The 16,210-nt window shown below is 43.8% G+C and overlaps 1 protein-coding gene across 2 annotated transcripts in view; it reads left to right on the top strand.

Annotated features, from left to right (window-relative positions):
• The first annotated feature begins 261 nt into the window (after positions 1 to 261).
• The window catches only part of UBE4B (ubiquitination factor E4B), a 123,319-nt gene continuing 107,370 nt past the window's right edge, over positions 262 to 16,210 (top strand). For both annotated transcript variants that reach the window (XM_061160436.1, XM_061160439.1), the window contains exon 1: positions 262 to 992. In XM_061160436.1, the coding sequence (XP_061016419.1) occupies positions 969 to 992 (24 nt within the window). In that variant the 5' untranslated portion in view covers positions 262 to 968. The remainder of the gene's footprint in view (positions 993 to 16,210) is intronic.

The following is a 16,210-nucleotide window of genomic DNA, read 5'->3' as shown; positions in this document are numbered from 1 at the left end:
ATCTACCTGGGCCAGGCCTGCCGCGCCCCCGCCCGCGCCGTCGCCATGGCACCGCGCCGCCCCGCCCCCTCGGCGCTCCGCCGGCCCGCCCGCGGCCCCCCTCGCCCCTCCCTCTGTCCCGCGCTGCTGCGGGGGAGAGGGTGGGGCGGAGGCGGGAGGAGACGCCGGCGAGAGGAAATAGGCGGTGCGACGCCCGCGGCCCATTGGCTGCCTCATGCTAGGGCCAGAAGCCCCGCCTCTCCGGAGGGGTCACGTGATCCCTTTCAAAGATGGCCGCCCTGTTGTTTTGATGAATAATACTTGGTGGGGCGAGGGGTAAGAGTAGGGGTGGAGGGGTAGGCGGATTTACTCTACCAGCGAAAGCATCGCGAGTCCGGTCCTCCCCCTCCCCCCTGCCCAAGCTCCGCCGTGGAGGAGGGGCGTGGCCGGCCTGCTTTGGGAGGGGAGGAGCTTCCCTCCTCAGTGCTGGGCTCTGCCTGGGCGGCTGTGGGGTCGCCTTACCTCGGGGCACCCACTCTGCAGTTGAACACTTCCCGCCAGGGTCAAAGGGTAGGAAGGAGAGCAGGATCTGCTGAGGAAGCACAGCTGCCGCGCCACCACCACGAAGACCCAGCAGGCTCCAGGCACGAGGAGAGCTGGAGACCGAGCTCCTTAGTTTGGGTAACCTGGAAAGCAGAGGGTAAATAAGTGGCGCCTTAAGATAAACCCTGTAGCAGCAGCAGTGGCGGTCAAAGGAGGCTGCTGGAGGCGGCAGCAGCTGTAGGAGTCTGGGGCGATTGGAGTGACCGACGCCAAGGCATTTCAGTGCCTCTCGTGTTCTTATTTTTTAACCTCTGACTATGCAATTCTGAAACCTCCCCCATTCGGGGGACCAGACAGCCCGATAGACACCTACCACTCTCCTCCCGCCCTGGTCTCAAAGAACGGAAGATCTCTCCCTAACGCCTTTCACCATTAAGAGGAAAGCGATGGAGGAGCTGAGCGCTGATGAGGTGAGAAGGTTGGGGGACACCTTGGGAGATTAGTTGGCAACTCTTTGGCGCTTTGGGTAGGCATGATACTGCGCCAGTGGTGCCTGGCCTTTGGGCAGCAATGGAGATGACATCTAAGAATAAAATGAGTCCCTGAGAGGGTCTCCGATTGTATTCTCTTATATTCCTTTGCCTTCTTTTTGCACCCTGAACTCCATTTGCCTCTTTCGAGTTTTCTTTTAGAGTCTAGAGAAGAGGAGAACATATTGAGGTTTTCATTTTTTTTTTTTCAGGGTATTTAAGCTAGAAGGGCTGGATTTACATCAAGTTGTGTGTGTGTGTGTGTGTACGCGCCCGCGCGCGCATGTACGTGTGCGCGCGCGCGCCTTACTGCAGAGATGGAAAGAATAATTTTGGGTGGAATCAGAATGTATGGGTGTATGTTTTTAAATGGATTTGAAATCCTGAGTATGTGTGGACACTTCATTGTATAAGTTGATTAAACATTACGTGTATGTTTGGGGATGGCCTACAAGCAGATTCTTTGATATTTAACAAAATGTGTATCTTCTCAATAGCTTAGTGAATTACAGTTAAAATTTAGCAGTTTAACAGATCAGTAATGGCTTCTGGCGTACTTCTCTTGCAGCGTGATTTTTTCTAGTTTTTTGTCCCTTTCAAACTAGTGTTTTGCTGTAGCAGACGCTGAACAGGAAGCAAATGGAAGCAAATAACTTTGAAAATTCCCCCTATTATCATTTCTGAAAGGATTCTTACAGATCCCTTTCTAGATGTTTTCTGGGTTATTTAATAATAATCTTAAAAACTGGCATTTAGGGTACAGGGAATTTCCTGTGATTCTGTTGACTGCCCCCTCCCTTCTTTTTTTTTTTCCCCTCCCTTCTTTAAAAAAACAAAAAACAAATTGAGTTTCTCTTTCAGGACCCCTCCTGGCCTCCCTGTCTTCCACCTACCATTCTTCCACCGGTTCTTGTAAAATTTCTGTCCCTACAGTATTAGATAAGTAGATGTCAGTCAGGCTGGTTGAACTGTAAAACTTCCATGCTTCAGTTTTTGCTACAGAGTAGTCAATATGTTTACATAGGGACTAAAATTCTCCAGAGTGAGGCAGGGGAGTGGTGGGCTAAGGGTCAGGTAGGAAAGGAAGCAAATAATTTTGTTGCTTTGATACCTGGCTGTTTAGAAAGTCAGGATTACCCATTCTGTGTTACTGACTTTGTTTTCTAAATGCATCAGTAATGTAATCTTAAATTAGAAAAATATTGAACAGCTTCTTTCAGGTAGGAACTATCAAGAGATCCTCTTAGAGGCACTCCATTTTGTGTAGTTTTTTAAAAAAGTGAACCCCCCCCTTAACAAAAAAATTAATCCTCATGGATCATTTCTCTTAAGGCCAAGAGTTTTTTAAGTAGTAGAAATTACATTTTTCTTGACATTCTCTAAATAGTTCCTGGTTTAGAAGTTTTTACATTCTTGAGATTTCACCAAGAAATTGTTTTCAAACCATTAAAGCATACAGACAAGTTAAAGAGCTGTATAATCTGAACTGCAGCTCTTCACTTTACCCAGTCCTTGAGGGAAGGTATTAACTTTTTTGACCATATAAGGAACAAATGTAATCATTGTGAAGGAAATAGACATTTTTCAAGGTCAACAGGATATTAAATATGAAAAACTTAATTCACTAATACAAGACCAATATAAAATTATGTTCAACAAATTAGTTGGCCTGACCACAAAGGGACAGTTCAGTAATTTTACTCTCAACAGAATCTAGAACAAATCTTTTTTTGGAAAAAAAGTTAAAAAAATTTTTTTTAATCCATTTCCTTTAATTCTGGGATTAGGTGAACAGTTCTTAACAGACATTTCTGAAGCTTTTGCCTTATTGTTACTCTGTTGGTGGAAACTTGTGTCATAGGTGTGGTAGGCGACACCTATTTGGTTAGATAATATATTTATGTTGTTGAAAGTTCAAACATGCATCTCAGGGTGTAAAACATCAACACAGTGACCTTTCAATCTAAATTAGGGACTCAGGTAAGACAGGATTTTATATTTTAGCAAAATGGAAATAGATGAGAATGTAATCCATCAAAAATAGAGGCTGCTATAACCAGGCTAGGGCTTCCCTCGTAGCTCAGTCGGTAAAGAATCTGCCTGCAGTGCAGGAGACCTAGGTTTGATTCCTGGGTCGGGAAGATCCCCTGGAGAAGGAAATGGCAACCCACTCCAGTGTTCTTGCCTGGAGAATTCCACGGACAGAGGAGCTTGGTGGGCTACAGTCCATGGAATCGCAAGAGTCAGACATGACTTAGCTACTAAATCCTCCTCCTCATCATAACCAGGCTAGTAGCTTTAGAAGATTGTACAGTATGGGTACTTTTTGGTCCCTCTCATTGATCACCTTGAATTCTTGTACTTTTCTTTCTTCTGCTTTCTAAGTAGAGGATTTCTTTAACTTCAGTGCTGTTTCTATAGCACATTACAATGAGTCCTTTGCTGTATAGAGCAGATCCATGACTAAGTTTATTCTCTTCAGGAACCTTATTTCAAGGCGTCATTATTTACATTGCATTCATTCTGTACCCTGCTCATGTTTGTTTGTTTGTTTTAATACCAAAATAATGCTGTGATTAGAGCAGGTATTTTAAACTATTTTCAACTGTGACAATGATGTGTTTTCATGGAAATGATGTGCGTTGCTTTGTTTCTTTATTTTTTTTTGGACAAAATCTTTATGACCTAGTTCATCTTCAAGAGGGCTGGCTGGGATTCAGGATGTGGTAAAGGTTTTAGAAGTTGTCTTCCCTCCCAAATGCAGAATGTATAACCTTGGATATTTTAGCAGTTTTTTTGGTGGAAGGGGACTGATATTTATTAACAGTCTTAGAAGCCTGCTCTATGCCAGTCACTTTACAACCATTGTTTCATTTGATAAAACAGAGCAATTCAGCAGGTCCTTCAGATTTCCTTGTTTTATAGGTGAAGCAACCGAGATTTAGGTTAAGTTCATAGTGCCCTGGCTTAGAAGTGGCAGAATTGGAGTTCATACCCAGGGTTCCTGATCTAAAAGCTCTTTTTACTATATTTTACTGCCTAACAACTGGCAATAAATTCACCACAGCTTCTCTATAAATATCCTACTGACATGCTTGATCTGCATAACTCTTCTGTAAAAGTGTTGTTCTTCATGAATTCGTTTGTGATGTGATCAAGTTTATAGTCTTTTTGGTGCTGACTCTCATCACTCTCCTCCAATAATCAGTCACTCAGCAACTGTTTTTTTAAAAGATGTTGTGTGCATCCCCAGCAATGTATTAGGTAGGTTAAGAGAAACAGTCTTTTTCTTAAAGAAATTATTATGAGATTGGGGAATGGGTAGGGCAAGCTAGGAGTCCAGCAATTACAATACAGGGTGCTAAGAGCTATTTTGGACATGTGCACAGTAAGACTCGTAAGAAAATCAAGGAGGGAACCCTGGCAGGGTAACATCTTAGTGAAGACTTTCCAGAAAAAGTGATGCTTGGGGACTTCCCTGGTGTTCCAGTTGTTAAGACTCTGCCCTCCCACTGCAGAGGGCACAGATTTGATCCCTGGTTTGGGAACTAGGAACCTGGATGCCTCATGAGTGCCCCCTGCCCACTCCGCAAAAAAAAAAAAAAAAAAAAGGAAAACTGATCTTTATACTGAGCAGTAGTTGTCAGGCAGAGGGCTCTTGGAATGGACTGTGAAACTGGGGAGCTCAGGAAACTGCAAGTAGTGGGCCTGGAGATAGGATTTGTGGGGGAGTGGCTACAGGCAGACAGGCACCAGATCTCAGACAGAAATGCTCAGGTGTTTGAACTTTCTCAGTAAGACTGTATGAAGTCTTTGAAGGGTTTTAAGGGATTAGATGACTGGCAAGGTGTCGAAGGTAGGTGGGAAGAAGGTGGCTGCAGGCTGGGAGATGCATTCAGAGATTGCTGTTGCTATTGAGGGGCCAAGCAATGGAGTCCAAAGGCCTTGGCAGTGGGAATGGAGGAGAGCAGACAGGAGAAATATTGAGGATCTAAGTTAACCCACTTCTGATGCTCAGATTGATGTGAAGGAGGTGGAGGCAGGGGAGGAAAGAAAAAGATAACTCCTTGGTTTCTAGTTTGAGAGAAGGATGGATTGGAGGAGAGAGAAGAAATTCCAGACAAGGAGCAGATTGTGGAGAAAGAAGATACTTGTTTGGGTTACTGAAAGATGACCCAACATAGAGGCCCTTACCCCTGGCCTTTCTACTCTAGCATCTCCATTTCTGACCATTTCTTTGTTTGTAACAGGCCTCATGACCTAAGCTCACTTTTTTCCCTAGATAATTGCTGCCCCTCACTTTATAACCAGGATTCTCCTGAAGCCTGCTAGGAGGGTGGAATGTTACCTCCCCAGACCCTTTCTCCATTCTTTTTGGTTCATTTTAGCTAAGAGACAGAGAATGGTAATGATGTTAGCTGATATTTATGAATTCTTAAAATGTGCTAAGCACTTAACTTGTTCAATAAAGTTGGTATTCTTATCCACTTTTTACAGATAAGAAAATTGAGGCTGATAGCAATTAAGCAGTTTGCCAAAAAGTGCACAACCAGGAAGTGGTAGAACCTGGATTCTAATCCAGAGTCAGATTCCAGAGTTGTTAATCCCGTTACTAAACTTCCTCCAAAAGAATAATCTGAGCAAGTTGTAGTGGTTACGGCATTTTTATTTTCCCTTTTGAGTTGGGAACTAGAAGCAGTAACCCCTTGTTATTGTTAAGAGTGGAGCTCATCAAGTAGCCTTCTACTCTTTTGGGGGGAAAAGATGGCAAGATTTCTGATGAGGGGTCCTTGGATCTTCAGGCCTTTGCTTGGCACACAGAGCATTTTCTGAGAAGGTACTTGGAGTGTGTCTAGGTGGAGACGGCTTCTTGTAGCAGCTCCTTCAATGATATTTGCCGTTTACTTGCTACGTGTCAGGCACCACGTGAGACTTGCTGGTGTGGGGCTCCTTTCTAGTGGGAGGGGCCATGATAAACATCCGCATGAGATGTCATTTGGTGGGCTTCCCTGCTGGTCCAGTGGTTAAGAATCCTCCCTGCTGTGCAAGGGACACCAGTTTGTTCCTTGGTCCAGCCAGATCCCACATGCCACGGAGCAGCTGAGCCTGTGAGCCCCAGCTGCTGACGCCTGTACACCCTACAGCCTGTGCTCCACAACAAGAGAAGCCACTGTAACGAGAAGCCCTCACATCGCAACTAGAGAAAAGCCCGCTTGCATCAGCGAAGACCCAGTGCAGCCAAAAATAAGTAAATAAGTATTTTTGAAAGATGTCATATGGTGATGGTTCCATGGAGAAAGATAAAATAGGCTATAAAGGGATGAAGAGCAGTAAGGATAAGAGAAGTGTGTGCAATTTTGGGAGGTGACTTCTGGAAAAAAATTTAAAGGATGATGGTGCCATCTGGGGGGAAGAGTGTTCGCAAGAACAAGGGACAACAGAAACCAGGGGCATGTCCCCAATCTGCTTCAGGAACACCATGGGGGTCAAGTGTGATTGGAACCTGCTGAGCAAGGACACAGTGGCGGGAGGTGAAGTCATTCATTTACTCAACAAACATTGACTGAGTTCTAACTGGGTTTCACTCAGTTCTAAGACGCTCCCCGTGCCGTGCTACTGTGCTAAGTCACTTCAGTGGTGTCCGACTGTTTGCGACCCCATGGACTGTAGCCCAGCAGGCTCCTCTGTCCATGGGATTCTCCAGGCAAAAATACTGACGTGGTTGCCATTTCCCTCTCCAGGGGATCTTCCTGCCCCAGGGATTGAACTCACGTTTCTTAAGTCTTCTGCATTGACAGGAGGGTCCTTCACCACTAGCGCCACCAGTTTTAGTCAGTTCTGAGATGCTCCCCACCCTCTTTTTTTCCTTCACCTTTTCGAGTCTTTGAGCTTGGGATGCTTCTTGGTGTAATCGCAGCTGACCAGGTGGCAGCTGTGACACAGTTGTCATTTCCTGTTTGTGTGCAAACCTGGTTATACCTGTTCATGTTGTTGGCCTTCAGCTGAGCACTGTGTGTGATCAGTGTAGTTGCCATGTTAAATGCGTACGTGCTCAGCCACTCAGTTGTGTCTGATTCTATTGTGATCTCGTGGACTGTAACCCATCCAGCTCCTCTGTCCCTGGGATTTCCCAGGCAAGAATACTGGAGTGAGTTGCCATTTCCTCCTCCAGGGGATCTTCCTGACCCAGGGATCAAACCCGGGTGTCCTGCATTGCTGGTGGATTCTTTACCACTACTCCACCTGGGAAGCCCGCATGTTAAATGCCTTCCCCCAGATTATACTTTGATCGGCAGTGAAAGCAAATGTTACTTTGTATGAAAAAGAGAAAGGAAAATGGCAGTGGGAGGGGTGGTCTTGATATTAAAGAAAATGGTTGAAAGAATGACCACGATTTCATATTTTGTTTTTAATTTTGGCTTCTATGGGTTCTTTATCGGAGCCCTGGGGCTTCTCTAGTTGTGATACGCAGGTTCCAGAGCTTGAGGGCTCAGTAACTGTGCATGTGCAGTCTGAATTCCTCCATGACATATAGGATCTTAGTTCCTTGACCAGGGATCAAACCTGAGGTCCCTGTGTTGGAAGGCAGATTCTTAACCACTGGACCACCAGGGAAATGGCAATTTCATGTTTTATTGCAAAGCAACAACCAAGTGCATTAGGGAGCCATAGAAACACAGAAATCCACAAGTCTCTGAAACTATGTCACATTTTGAAATTGAACATACAGGTAGAGGGCTTCCCCAGTGGCTCAGTGGTAAAGAATCCACCTGCAATGCAGAAGCTCAGTGGTAAACAATCCACCTGCAGTGCAGAAGCTGTGGGAGATGTGGGTTTGATCCTTGCATTGGGAAGATCCCCTGAAGGATGAAATGGCAACCCACTCTACTATTCTTGCCTGGAGAATCCCACAGACAGAGGACCCTGGCAGGTTACAGTCCATAGTGTTGCAAAGAGTCGGATATGACTGAAGTGACTTAGCACACAGCACATACAGTTAGCAGGATTGCCTTTCACACCCAAGCAATGCATTCGAAGGTCAGAGACACATCACCTTTTCAGAAATTTCAAAGCAGTGAAAGGCTCATACAACTGATTACTACTCTGGTCTGGTCTGTTAAGGCATTTTGTTGTGATTTAATAGGTAGTGGGTTTTTTTTAACCCCCTGTGTAACGCAAAAAATAATGTTGCAGTTTACAGTCAGTGACATTTTGAATATGATGATACATTGTATATGCCCAGCTTTGTTCTAGATCATGAGGCTATAGGAGTGAGCAATATAAGCAGAAATCCCTGCCCTCATGGGTCTTACATGTTGATTTCTGTTTTAAGAGAATCATTTTAGAGGCTGCTGTGAGGAGAAAAGATGAAGCGGGGAAAGAGTTAAAGTGGAGAAGAAAGGTCAGGAAGCCAGCACAGGAGTCCCAGGACCAGGGTCAGTGGTGGAGAAGGTGAGAAAAGGTCAGACCAAGAATGGTCAGATATTTTGTGGGTAGAGCCAGTAGAATTGGGTAATGGGATGGATGTGAGGTGTGAAAGAGTGGAGTTAGGCATGGCCGTTTGAGTTGAGATGTCATCAAGTGCATTGATACAACAGAGCAACATGAAATAGCAGCTGCTTACACCAGCTAGATGTTTATTTCTCTCTAAATGGAAGTTTGGGTAGGAGGCTGGGACCACTGTGGTAGGCGCCTTCTGTCCAGTTGTTCCAAGTCTCCTAACATATGGCTTCCATCTTTCGTCCACGTCTGTCTGCACTGTAGCCAGAGGCAAGAGAGGAGAGGGGAAGGAGAAGTCATGCTCCTCTTTTTTTATTTTCTTGACTGTACAGCATGTGGGATCTTAGTTCCCCAACCAGGGATTGAGCATTAGGAGCAGCATGCAGTCTTAGGCCCTGGACCACCAGGGGAGTCCCATCATGCTCCTCTTTAATGGCACAGCTTGGAAGTTGCACCAGTCACTTCTGCTCACTTCCCGTTGGCCAGAACCTATGTCACATGGCCACAGCTCCTAGCTGGGAGGCTGAGAACTGCAGTTCTTGCTGGGTTAGCCATGTACTCATCTAGAAGTTCTGTCATGTGGGAAAGGGTACTGTCAAGGCATTACTGTTTAAACCCTTCTTCCGAGATCTAAAACATACTCCCTGCCTTCCCTCCATCAGCCTTCAGAATCTCTGGGTGTTACACAGTCCAAGAACCTTTAGATTAAAATGCAAGTTATCAGCTGCTCTCTGTTCTCTGCTCCCCACCCCCATGTGCTGTGGTGGAGTTGGATAGAAGCATGGAAATAAGTCCCCTTTGGAAAAGGGAAGAACGGGGAGTACACACCCCTGAATGGTCCACAGCTATCGTCAGCTCCTGCCAGGCCGTGGTGTGGAGGCTCCCTGCCTTGGCAGCCATGGGTGTTCCTCTTGCAGTCCACTTAGCAGCCCTGGCTACAGTCCACAGGGTCGCAGAGAGAGCTGAAGCACGCACGCACTGTGCTTTCTTGGAGGAACTCCCCTGTCCCAGCCCTCTGTGGTAGCTTTTCAGTGTGTGTGTTCCTCTGGGGCCAGGTCATGGAGGATATCCCCTCCCTGGGGCTGAATAGTGTCTCCAGGTTGTCTCCTTCAGAGAGAGAAGACTGAAGGAGTTGACTTCTTCAATCCTACTTGGTCTCCAAATTACCATACTGAGCTAACTTAGACTAGACTGTGGCTGTGACTTAGGCAGACCTGTCTTCCCTTTTATCTCTGTGTGCAAATCGGCAAGCTGCAGCTTGAGTATGTCTTGTTCTTGCGGGACTTCTTGCTTAAATTGGCAAGAGGCCAAAAGGCACCAAACTCTGAATTGTTCAACCAGTTCCCCTAGAATTACAGTCCAGGTAGACATGCAGGTTATTTTCTGAGGTGTCACAGGTTTTACCAAACATTTTATTGTGTCCTAACAAGGGTTACAAACCTTCCATTCTGCAATATCTGCCCAGGTTGAGCCCTAAGCCATTGCCACATATTTATATTCTATGTAGGTTGATTACTTCCAGGTTCCAAATTCTATGCATTACTTAGGATACTGGTTTGGCTGCTGCAGCAGAGAGATCCAAAATAATAATGGTGTAAATAAGATAGAAGCTTATTTTTTTTTTCCTAAGTACAAATCTGGGTAGGTGGTTGAGAACTGGTTTAGTAATTCATTGATTTCTAGGGTGCCAGACACATTCTGTTTAGTGCTGTCATCCTCTGTAAGAGGCATCTAGTTTGTAATCCAAGGTGGTTGCTCCAGCGCCTGCATGCATATCTGCATTCCAGTCTTCAGGAAGGAACTAAGGAGGAGGGCATGTTTTTGTCCATCAAGGGCATGATTAGAGGTGTCACCTGTCATTGCTTACATCTCCTTGGTCAGAACTTAGTCACTTGGCCACAGCCAGATACAAAGGTGGCCGAATGTATAGGAGGAGGTAGCTAGCTGTCTCTATCACAGTCATACCAAGAGTTATAGTCTCTGGAGCTTGGAAGAAGGAATTGTCTTCTACTGAGGTGGGAAACATTGAAATAGATTAGGGACTTCTGGCAGTCCAGTGGTTACGACTGCGAACTTTCACTGTAGGGGGCATTGGTTTGATCCCTGGTTGGGGAGCTAAGACCCCACTTGCTACTCGATGCCAAAAATTAAAAAGAAAGCGGAGATTAGAGGGAGAAATTAAGCTATCCATTTTAATCGTATTCTGGTTATATTGCTTATTATTGATCCATCTGGAGATGTTAAGTAGGTTGTTGGATATATGTTGGGCTTGCAGTTCAGGAAGAAGGTTGGGGTTGGGGACTCCAATCAGGAAGCTGTCAGTGTATTTTAAATTGGAAGAATGGAAAGATGACCTAGGGAGTGAGCATAGAGAGAGAGGAGAAGAGGTCAGAGGATTGAACCTTGAGCCATTCCAGCATTTAAGAACTGACAGGCGACAGCCACTGAGGTAGAAGGCATGACAAGAGAGCCTAGAGTTCTGGCATCCAGGAGAAGAAAGTGTTTCATGATGGAGGGGAGGGTTCTACTCTGTCAAATGGCAGTAAAGTAAATGAAAGGAAGACCAAGCCTGAGGATGGGATTTGGCAACATGGAGGCCGTTAGTGACCTTGGCTAGACCCATTTCATTGCCGAGTAGGTTCAAGACACAATAAGATAGAATGAGAGCAGAGTGTACATTGTTCAGGAGTGAGGCATCAGCTCCAGGGATACACTGTGGAGCCATCCATAGACTGTGGAAGCTGTGGGTTCCACGGTCTATGGATGGCCAAAAGTGGGAAGAAGATATTTAGGGAACATGTCCTTTTAAATTTTGTCTTTTACCCCTCCCTGATACAGACTTCCCAGTGGTAAAGAAGCTGCCTGCCAATGTAGGCGACGCAGGAAAGGTGGGTTCAATCCCTCAGTCAGGAAGATCCCCTTGAGCAGGAAATGGCAACCCACTCCAGTATGCTTGCCTGGACAGTTCCATGGACAGAGTAGCCTGGTGGGCTACAGTCCATGGGGTCACAAAGAGTCAGACATGACAGTGACTCAACAACAACAATTCCCTACTATGATCACTGATTCCTTTGTTCGTTCAGTAAATATTTTTCATTCTTTACTCTGTTCCTTTCTTTCCCCGAGGTAGGAAGTCAAGGTGTAGAGGTAGATTTATTTGTATATTTTTTCCTAGCTAGGTATTCAGGACCTGAAGAGTTCCAAGTGTAAATTTTAAACCATAGTTTGGGAACACTGAATCATATTACACCTCATTATTTAAAAATGACTTTATTTTAGTTTTGGTTGTGCTGTGGTGATGCGTAGGCTTCTGTTGTTGTGGAGCTCAGGCTCTCTCTAAGGCCTTTGGGGCTCAACAGTTGTGACTCCCAGCCTATAGAGTACAATCTCAATAGTTGTGGTTATATAGCCTTAGTTCCTCTGTGACATGTGGGATCTTCCTGGATCAGGAGTTGGACCCGCATCTCCTACATTGGCAGGCAGATTCTTTACCGCTGAGCTACCAGGGAAGCCCTAGCCCTAATTATTCTTGTTCGCTGGGGGGTTGGGTTCTTTTTTTTCCCTGCCTTATTGTAGGTGCGATCTTAGTTCCCCCACCAGGGATGGAACCCACTTCCTCTGCAGTGGAATCATGGAATCTTAACCGCTGGACCACTTGTTCACTGTTTTTTATCCATCTCTTGTCACGAGGCTTGGCACAGGGTGCCCCAAAATAAATATTTGCTGAGTCCGTGAATTGACTACAAGGTGTGTTTCCTTATTAAATCCCAGTTCCTGTGTTGCAATAGTTTTTTGTTTTGTTTTTGCCATATTAGTTAGGTTAAGATATGTACTGGAAAGCAACCTTATTGTCAGAGTTGTAGTTCAGAGTCACCTGCATCTGGGTTGTAGGTGGACCAGCCAATTGGATGACCCAGGGCGAGGTACTTTCAGAGTCTTAGTTTCCTCACTTGTAAAGTGGTGGTCTGTCTCTGTCCGTGGTGTTCTTCCTGTTAATTGCAGGGATACATAAAGTGCTTTGTGTAGTACCCTGGCAGGGTATGTAGGTTCCTGAAACATATTATCTCTCTTTTCCAGAGTAAGACTGAGTTGTACATGATTAGAATTTCAGTTGGTGCTCCAATGACACCTAACAAGACCTTTGCATGTAATGATGCCAAAAGCATGGCAGGAGGTCTGTTATTGGTTAAGGCAAGAGGCTGAGGTTTGTTTGAAAGGTTGGGTTGCAGTCCTCTCCCCCACCCCTTAAAATTCTCTTCTCACTCAGGCACCATTTTTTATGTGAAGTCACACTGTTACTTGTCTCCCTGCCGCCTCCTTTTTCTTAACATCTGGAGTGATCCGGTGGCCTGCATGTATGAAGTGAGTGAAGGAGGATCAAGGAAGTTTGAAACGACGGGAACTGTGCAGACAGGAGACCTGAGAGGAGTCCCAGGAGAAACACGCTGCATATGGGACCCAAAAACCCAAATGTGAGCTGACTGAGTCTGCTCGAATCAGATGACTCATTTTACCTTCTGAAGGGACTGTCCCCTTCTGCAGGGCTGGGGAAGGGGAATCTCTGAATGAGATGCCACTGTGTGATCTGCTTACCAGCTGCCATATCTTCAGCATTATTTGAAAAGTATAGTCAAGCTCGGCAAAGAGGTGTCTTCTGAGTTTCAGTATTGAGAATATCTGGCCTTGACTTAATTAGCTTTCTAGTTAACATTGTGAAATACATTCAGTTCACATTGTTTCTCTGTTCCCCGTCAGGGTTTGGTATAGGTTCTAGATGTGTAATAGTGTCATGATAATTGTGGGTAGCCATTCCCTTCTCCAGGAGATCTTCCCGACTCAGGGATGGAACCCAGGTCTCCTGCATTGCAGGCAGATTCTTTACCATCTGAGCTACCAGGAATCCCAATTTAATTAGTTAAATTTTCTGCCTAGATGAAGTGGCCCTTTGCTTTTATGGGTTTTTTATTTTTGGAAGCTGAACTAGGATTTCCAAACAAATCATAGTGCACACCTGTCATCTGCCAGGTTCTCTTCTAGGATAATATCAGGCTGGATCTTTGGTCAGACCTCTGTCTATACTTGTCACCAGCACTGGCTTCCTGGGAATGTGATCTGCAGACAGAAGTGCCCCACTAGTGGTTGAATGCTCTGCTGTTGTTGTCTTGAAATTCTTAATACTTTTGAGCAGGAGGCCCTGCATTTTCTTTAGGTACCAGGCCCCACAAATTCTGCAGCTGGTCCTGCTTTGTCACCAACTTTCTCTGTACAGGTGGATATGTATCTGGGGAGAGTTTGGTTAGGTTCCACAGTTATAGAAAACCACGGGAAAGCTCATCAAAGAGATCTTCAGGTTTTAATGGGGAAAGTCTTGGTATATGTTAATAAGCTTCTACTTAGAGTAGAAACTTGTAGTAGAAAGTTAAATTTCTAGTGTTGAATTGAATACGGTATTGAATCTTTGGATAAATCATTTAACTTCATCAAATAGATTTTTTTTAATCAAGATTTTTATATAGAGGCGTTTACTTCCATATTTTTCATGTATATCTTATTTCTTCAATCTTAATGAAGCCTCTTTTGTATTTTGTCAAAAACATTGATCATATTTTTATAGTATAAGCACTTGCTTTTGTGAATTATGACTTGGATGTAAAACTATAGCTCATGTTTTAAAATTAAAAATTTTTTAATTGAAAAATGTTACCCGACAGCTAGTTTTCTCTAGTGTGAGTATTTTTTCTGTAAATAGTTATTTGTGCTAATATACAGACTTCTCATTTTTAAAAATAATGAAGTACATTTAATCTTAGAGGTGGAAAAATTCTGTGTATATGCAAATCCTTGTGGGAAAAACTTATTTCTGAGAAGGAAATGAAAATTGGTGGAAAATGAAAAGCTATCTAGCAACGTTTACAATCAGTAGAACTTTTTATGTGTGATTTGATTTATTCATAAAATTGTCATGTCTAGGGTATTGAGGAATATGAACATTTAGAAAAAAGCAGGCAATAAATTATTGTTGTTGTTGTTTTCTGACTGTGCCTCATGTAAGTAGGATCTTAGTTCCCCAACTAGGGATGAACCTGTGTCTCCTACAGTGGACGCTCAGAGTTTTAACCACTGAATCAGCAGGAGAGTCCCCATTTTTAAAAATAATAATAATTTTAAATTTTTTGAGGAAAGATGAAGGAAAAATTTTAAATATTGAAAAACAAAACCAAAATCCTTTTTCTTTGCTGTATATAGACCTGCTAGAGGAATTTACACTTTGATTTCAGCAGTAAATGCTTTGTGGGCCAGTTAAAAAATATTAACATACACAGAGAAAAAGATGTATAGCCCATGGATGGAGGAGTGTGGCGGGCTACAGTCCACAGGGTCGCAAAAAGTTGGACACGACTGAGTGACTTCACTTCTGAGCTTTGAACATTAGTTATGTAGAGTAGATGTTTAGAGTGTCGTTTATGACATTTTTTATCTTAGGATCCTGCCGTATGACAGCATATATACACTTGTGTTTGGTGAATGCTAGTTAATTAGCTTTCTACTTTTATGTTAACCTTTTAGTTATGATAAATATAGACCAGGCATCATTTCTGTGGAGTTTCATGTAAGAAGTGCCTAGTTTTTTTGTTTTCCTTCAAGACCAGCTTGGGGTAGATGGGTTGGTCATCTCCTAGGGCTTTTGTTTGTTCTTTTTTACTTTGAATAAATGTCCTCATACTCAAATAGTTTGGTGATTTCTGGTCTAGGGAAGTAAGACTAAAGCAGTCTTTTGCCTTGAGATGTTATGATTAGAATGGCTTGTGATTGGGAGAATTTTAGTGAAGGCCAAGTAGAAACTATGCTTGTGAAAGCATCCCATTGGACACCTCTTCATCTTTTTTGATGTTCATGTAGACAGGTAACAAAGCACATTCACCCACACTAATTATGTGAAATTGTCACTATTTCTGGTTTTAAAAGGGACTGATGGCATTTGCGATGATGCTTAACCTGTAGGAGGAACTTAAATATAAAAGATTCATGTTAGGAAGGGAACCTTTATTCATACCAAGAATAAGATGCGTGTGACATGAAGTGGCCCAAAGTCAGTATTTTCTCGGTCTGCAAGAGCCCACTTTCTCTAACCCTGTTGTATAGATCTGCTAGAATATGGGCTTTGGAGTGTTCAGAGTTGGTGTGAATGTACAATTTAGAGATTAGAGAAAATGAGCTAACCCTGTTCTGAAAAAATTTACAGTTTTGTTTCAGCAGTAATTATTTCGCAAGTCAATTTAAAAAACTCTTTCCACATGGCTGGGCTGCATAAAATTCTTTAAAATGTTTAATATTGCCAGTTTCACTTGGCCTTTTTTCAGTGACTAGAAACCATTCTGTGGAAGGGCGTCAGGAGTAGCTGCAATTTGGTTGCCAGGTTCTTCTATTTAACCAAGTGGGATTAAAGATGAGAGTGGGGAGCATAGCATCTCTATTATTTGGGGTGTTTTTGGAACCATTTTATGAAGACATAAAATTGCAGCTATAGGAATCATTTAAAAAAAATTAGGTCCAGGACTTCCATGGTGGTCCAGTGGTTAAGAATCTTCCTGCCAGTGCAGAGGACACGAGTTCAATACCTGGTTGGGGAAGATCCCACATCCCTCAGTGCAACAAAG

The sequence above is a fragment of the Dama dama genome, chromosome 14 (genome assembly GCF_033118175.1).
Source record: "Dama dama isolate Ldn47 chromosome 14, ASM3311817v1, whole genome shotgun sequence".
Classification (NCBI taxonomy): Eukaryota; Metazoa; Chordata; class Mammalia; order Artiodactyla; family Cervidae; genus Dama; species Dama dama.
Note: the sequence above shows the minus strand (reverse complement) of the source record. Positions and strands in the feature narration are given on the sequence as shown.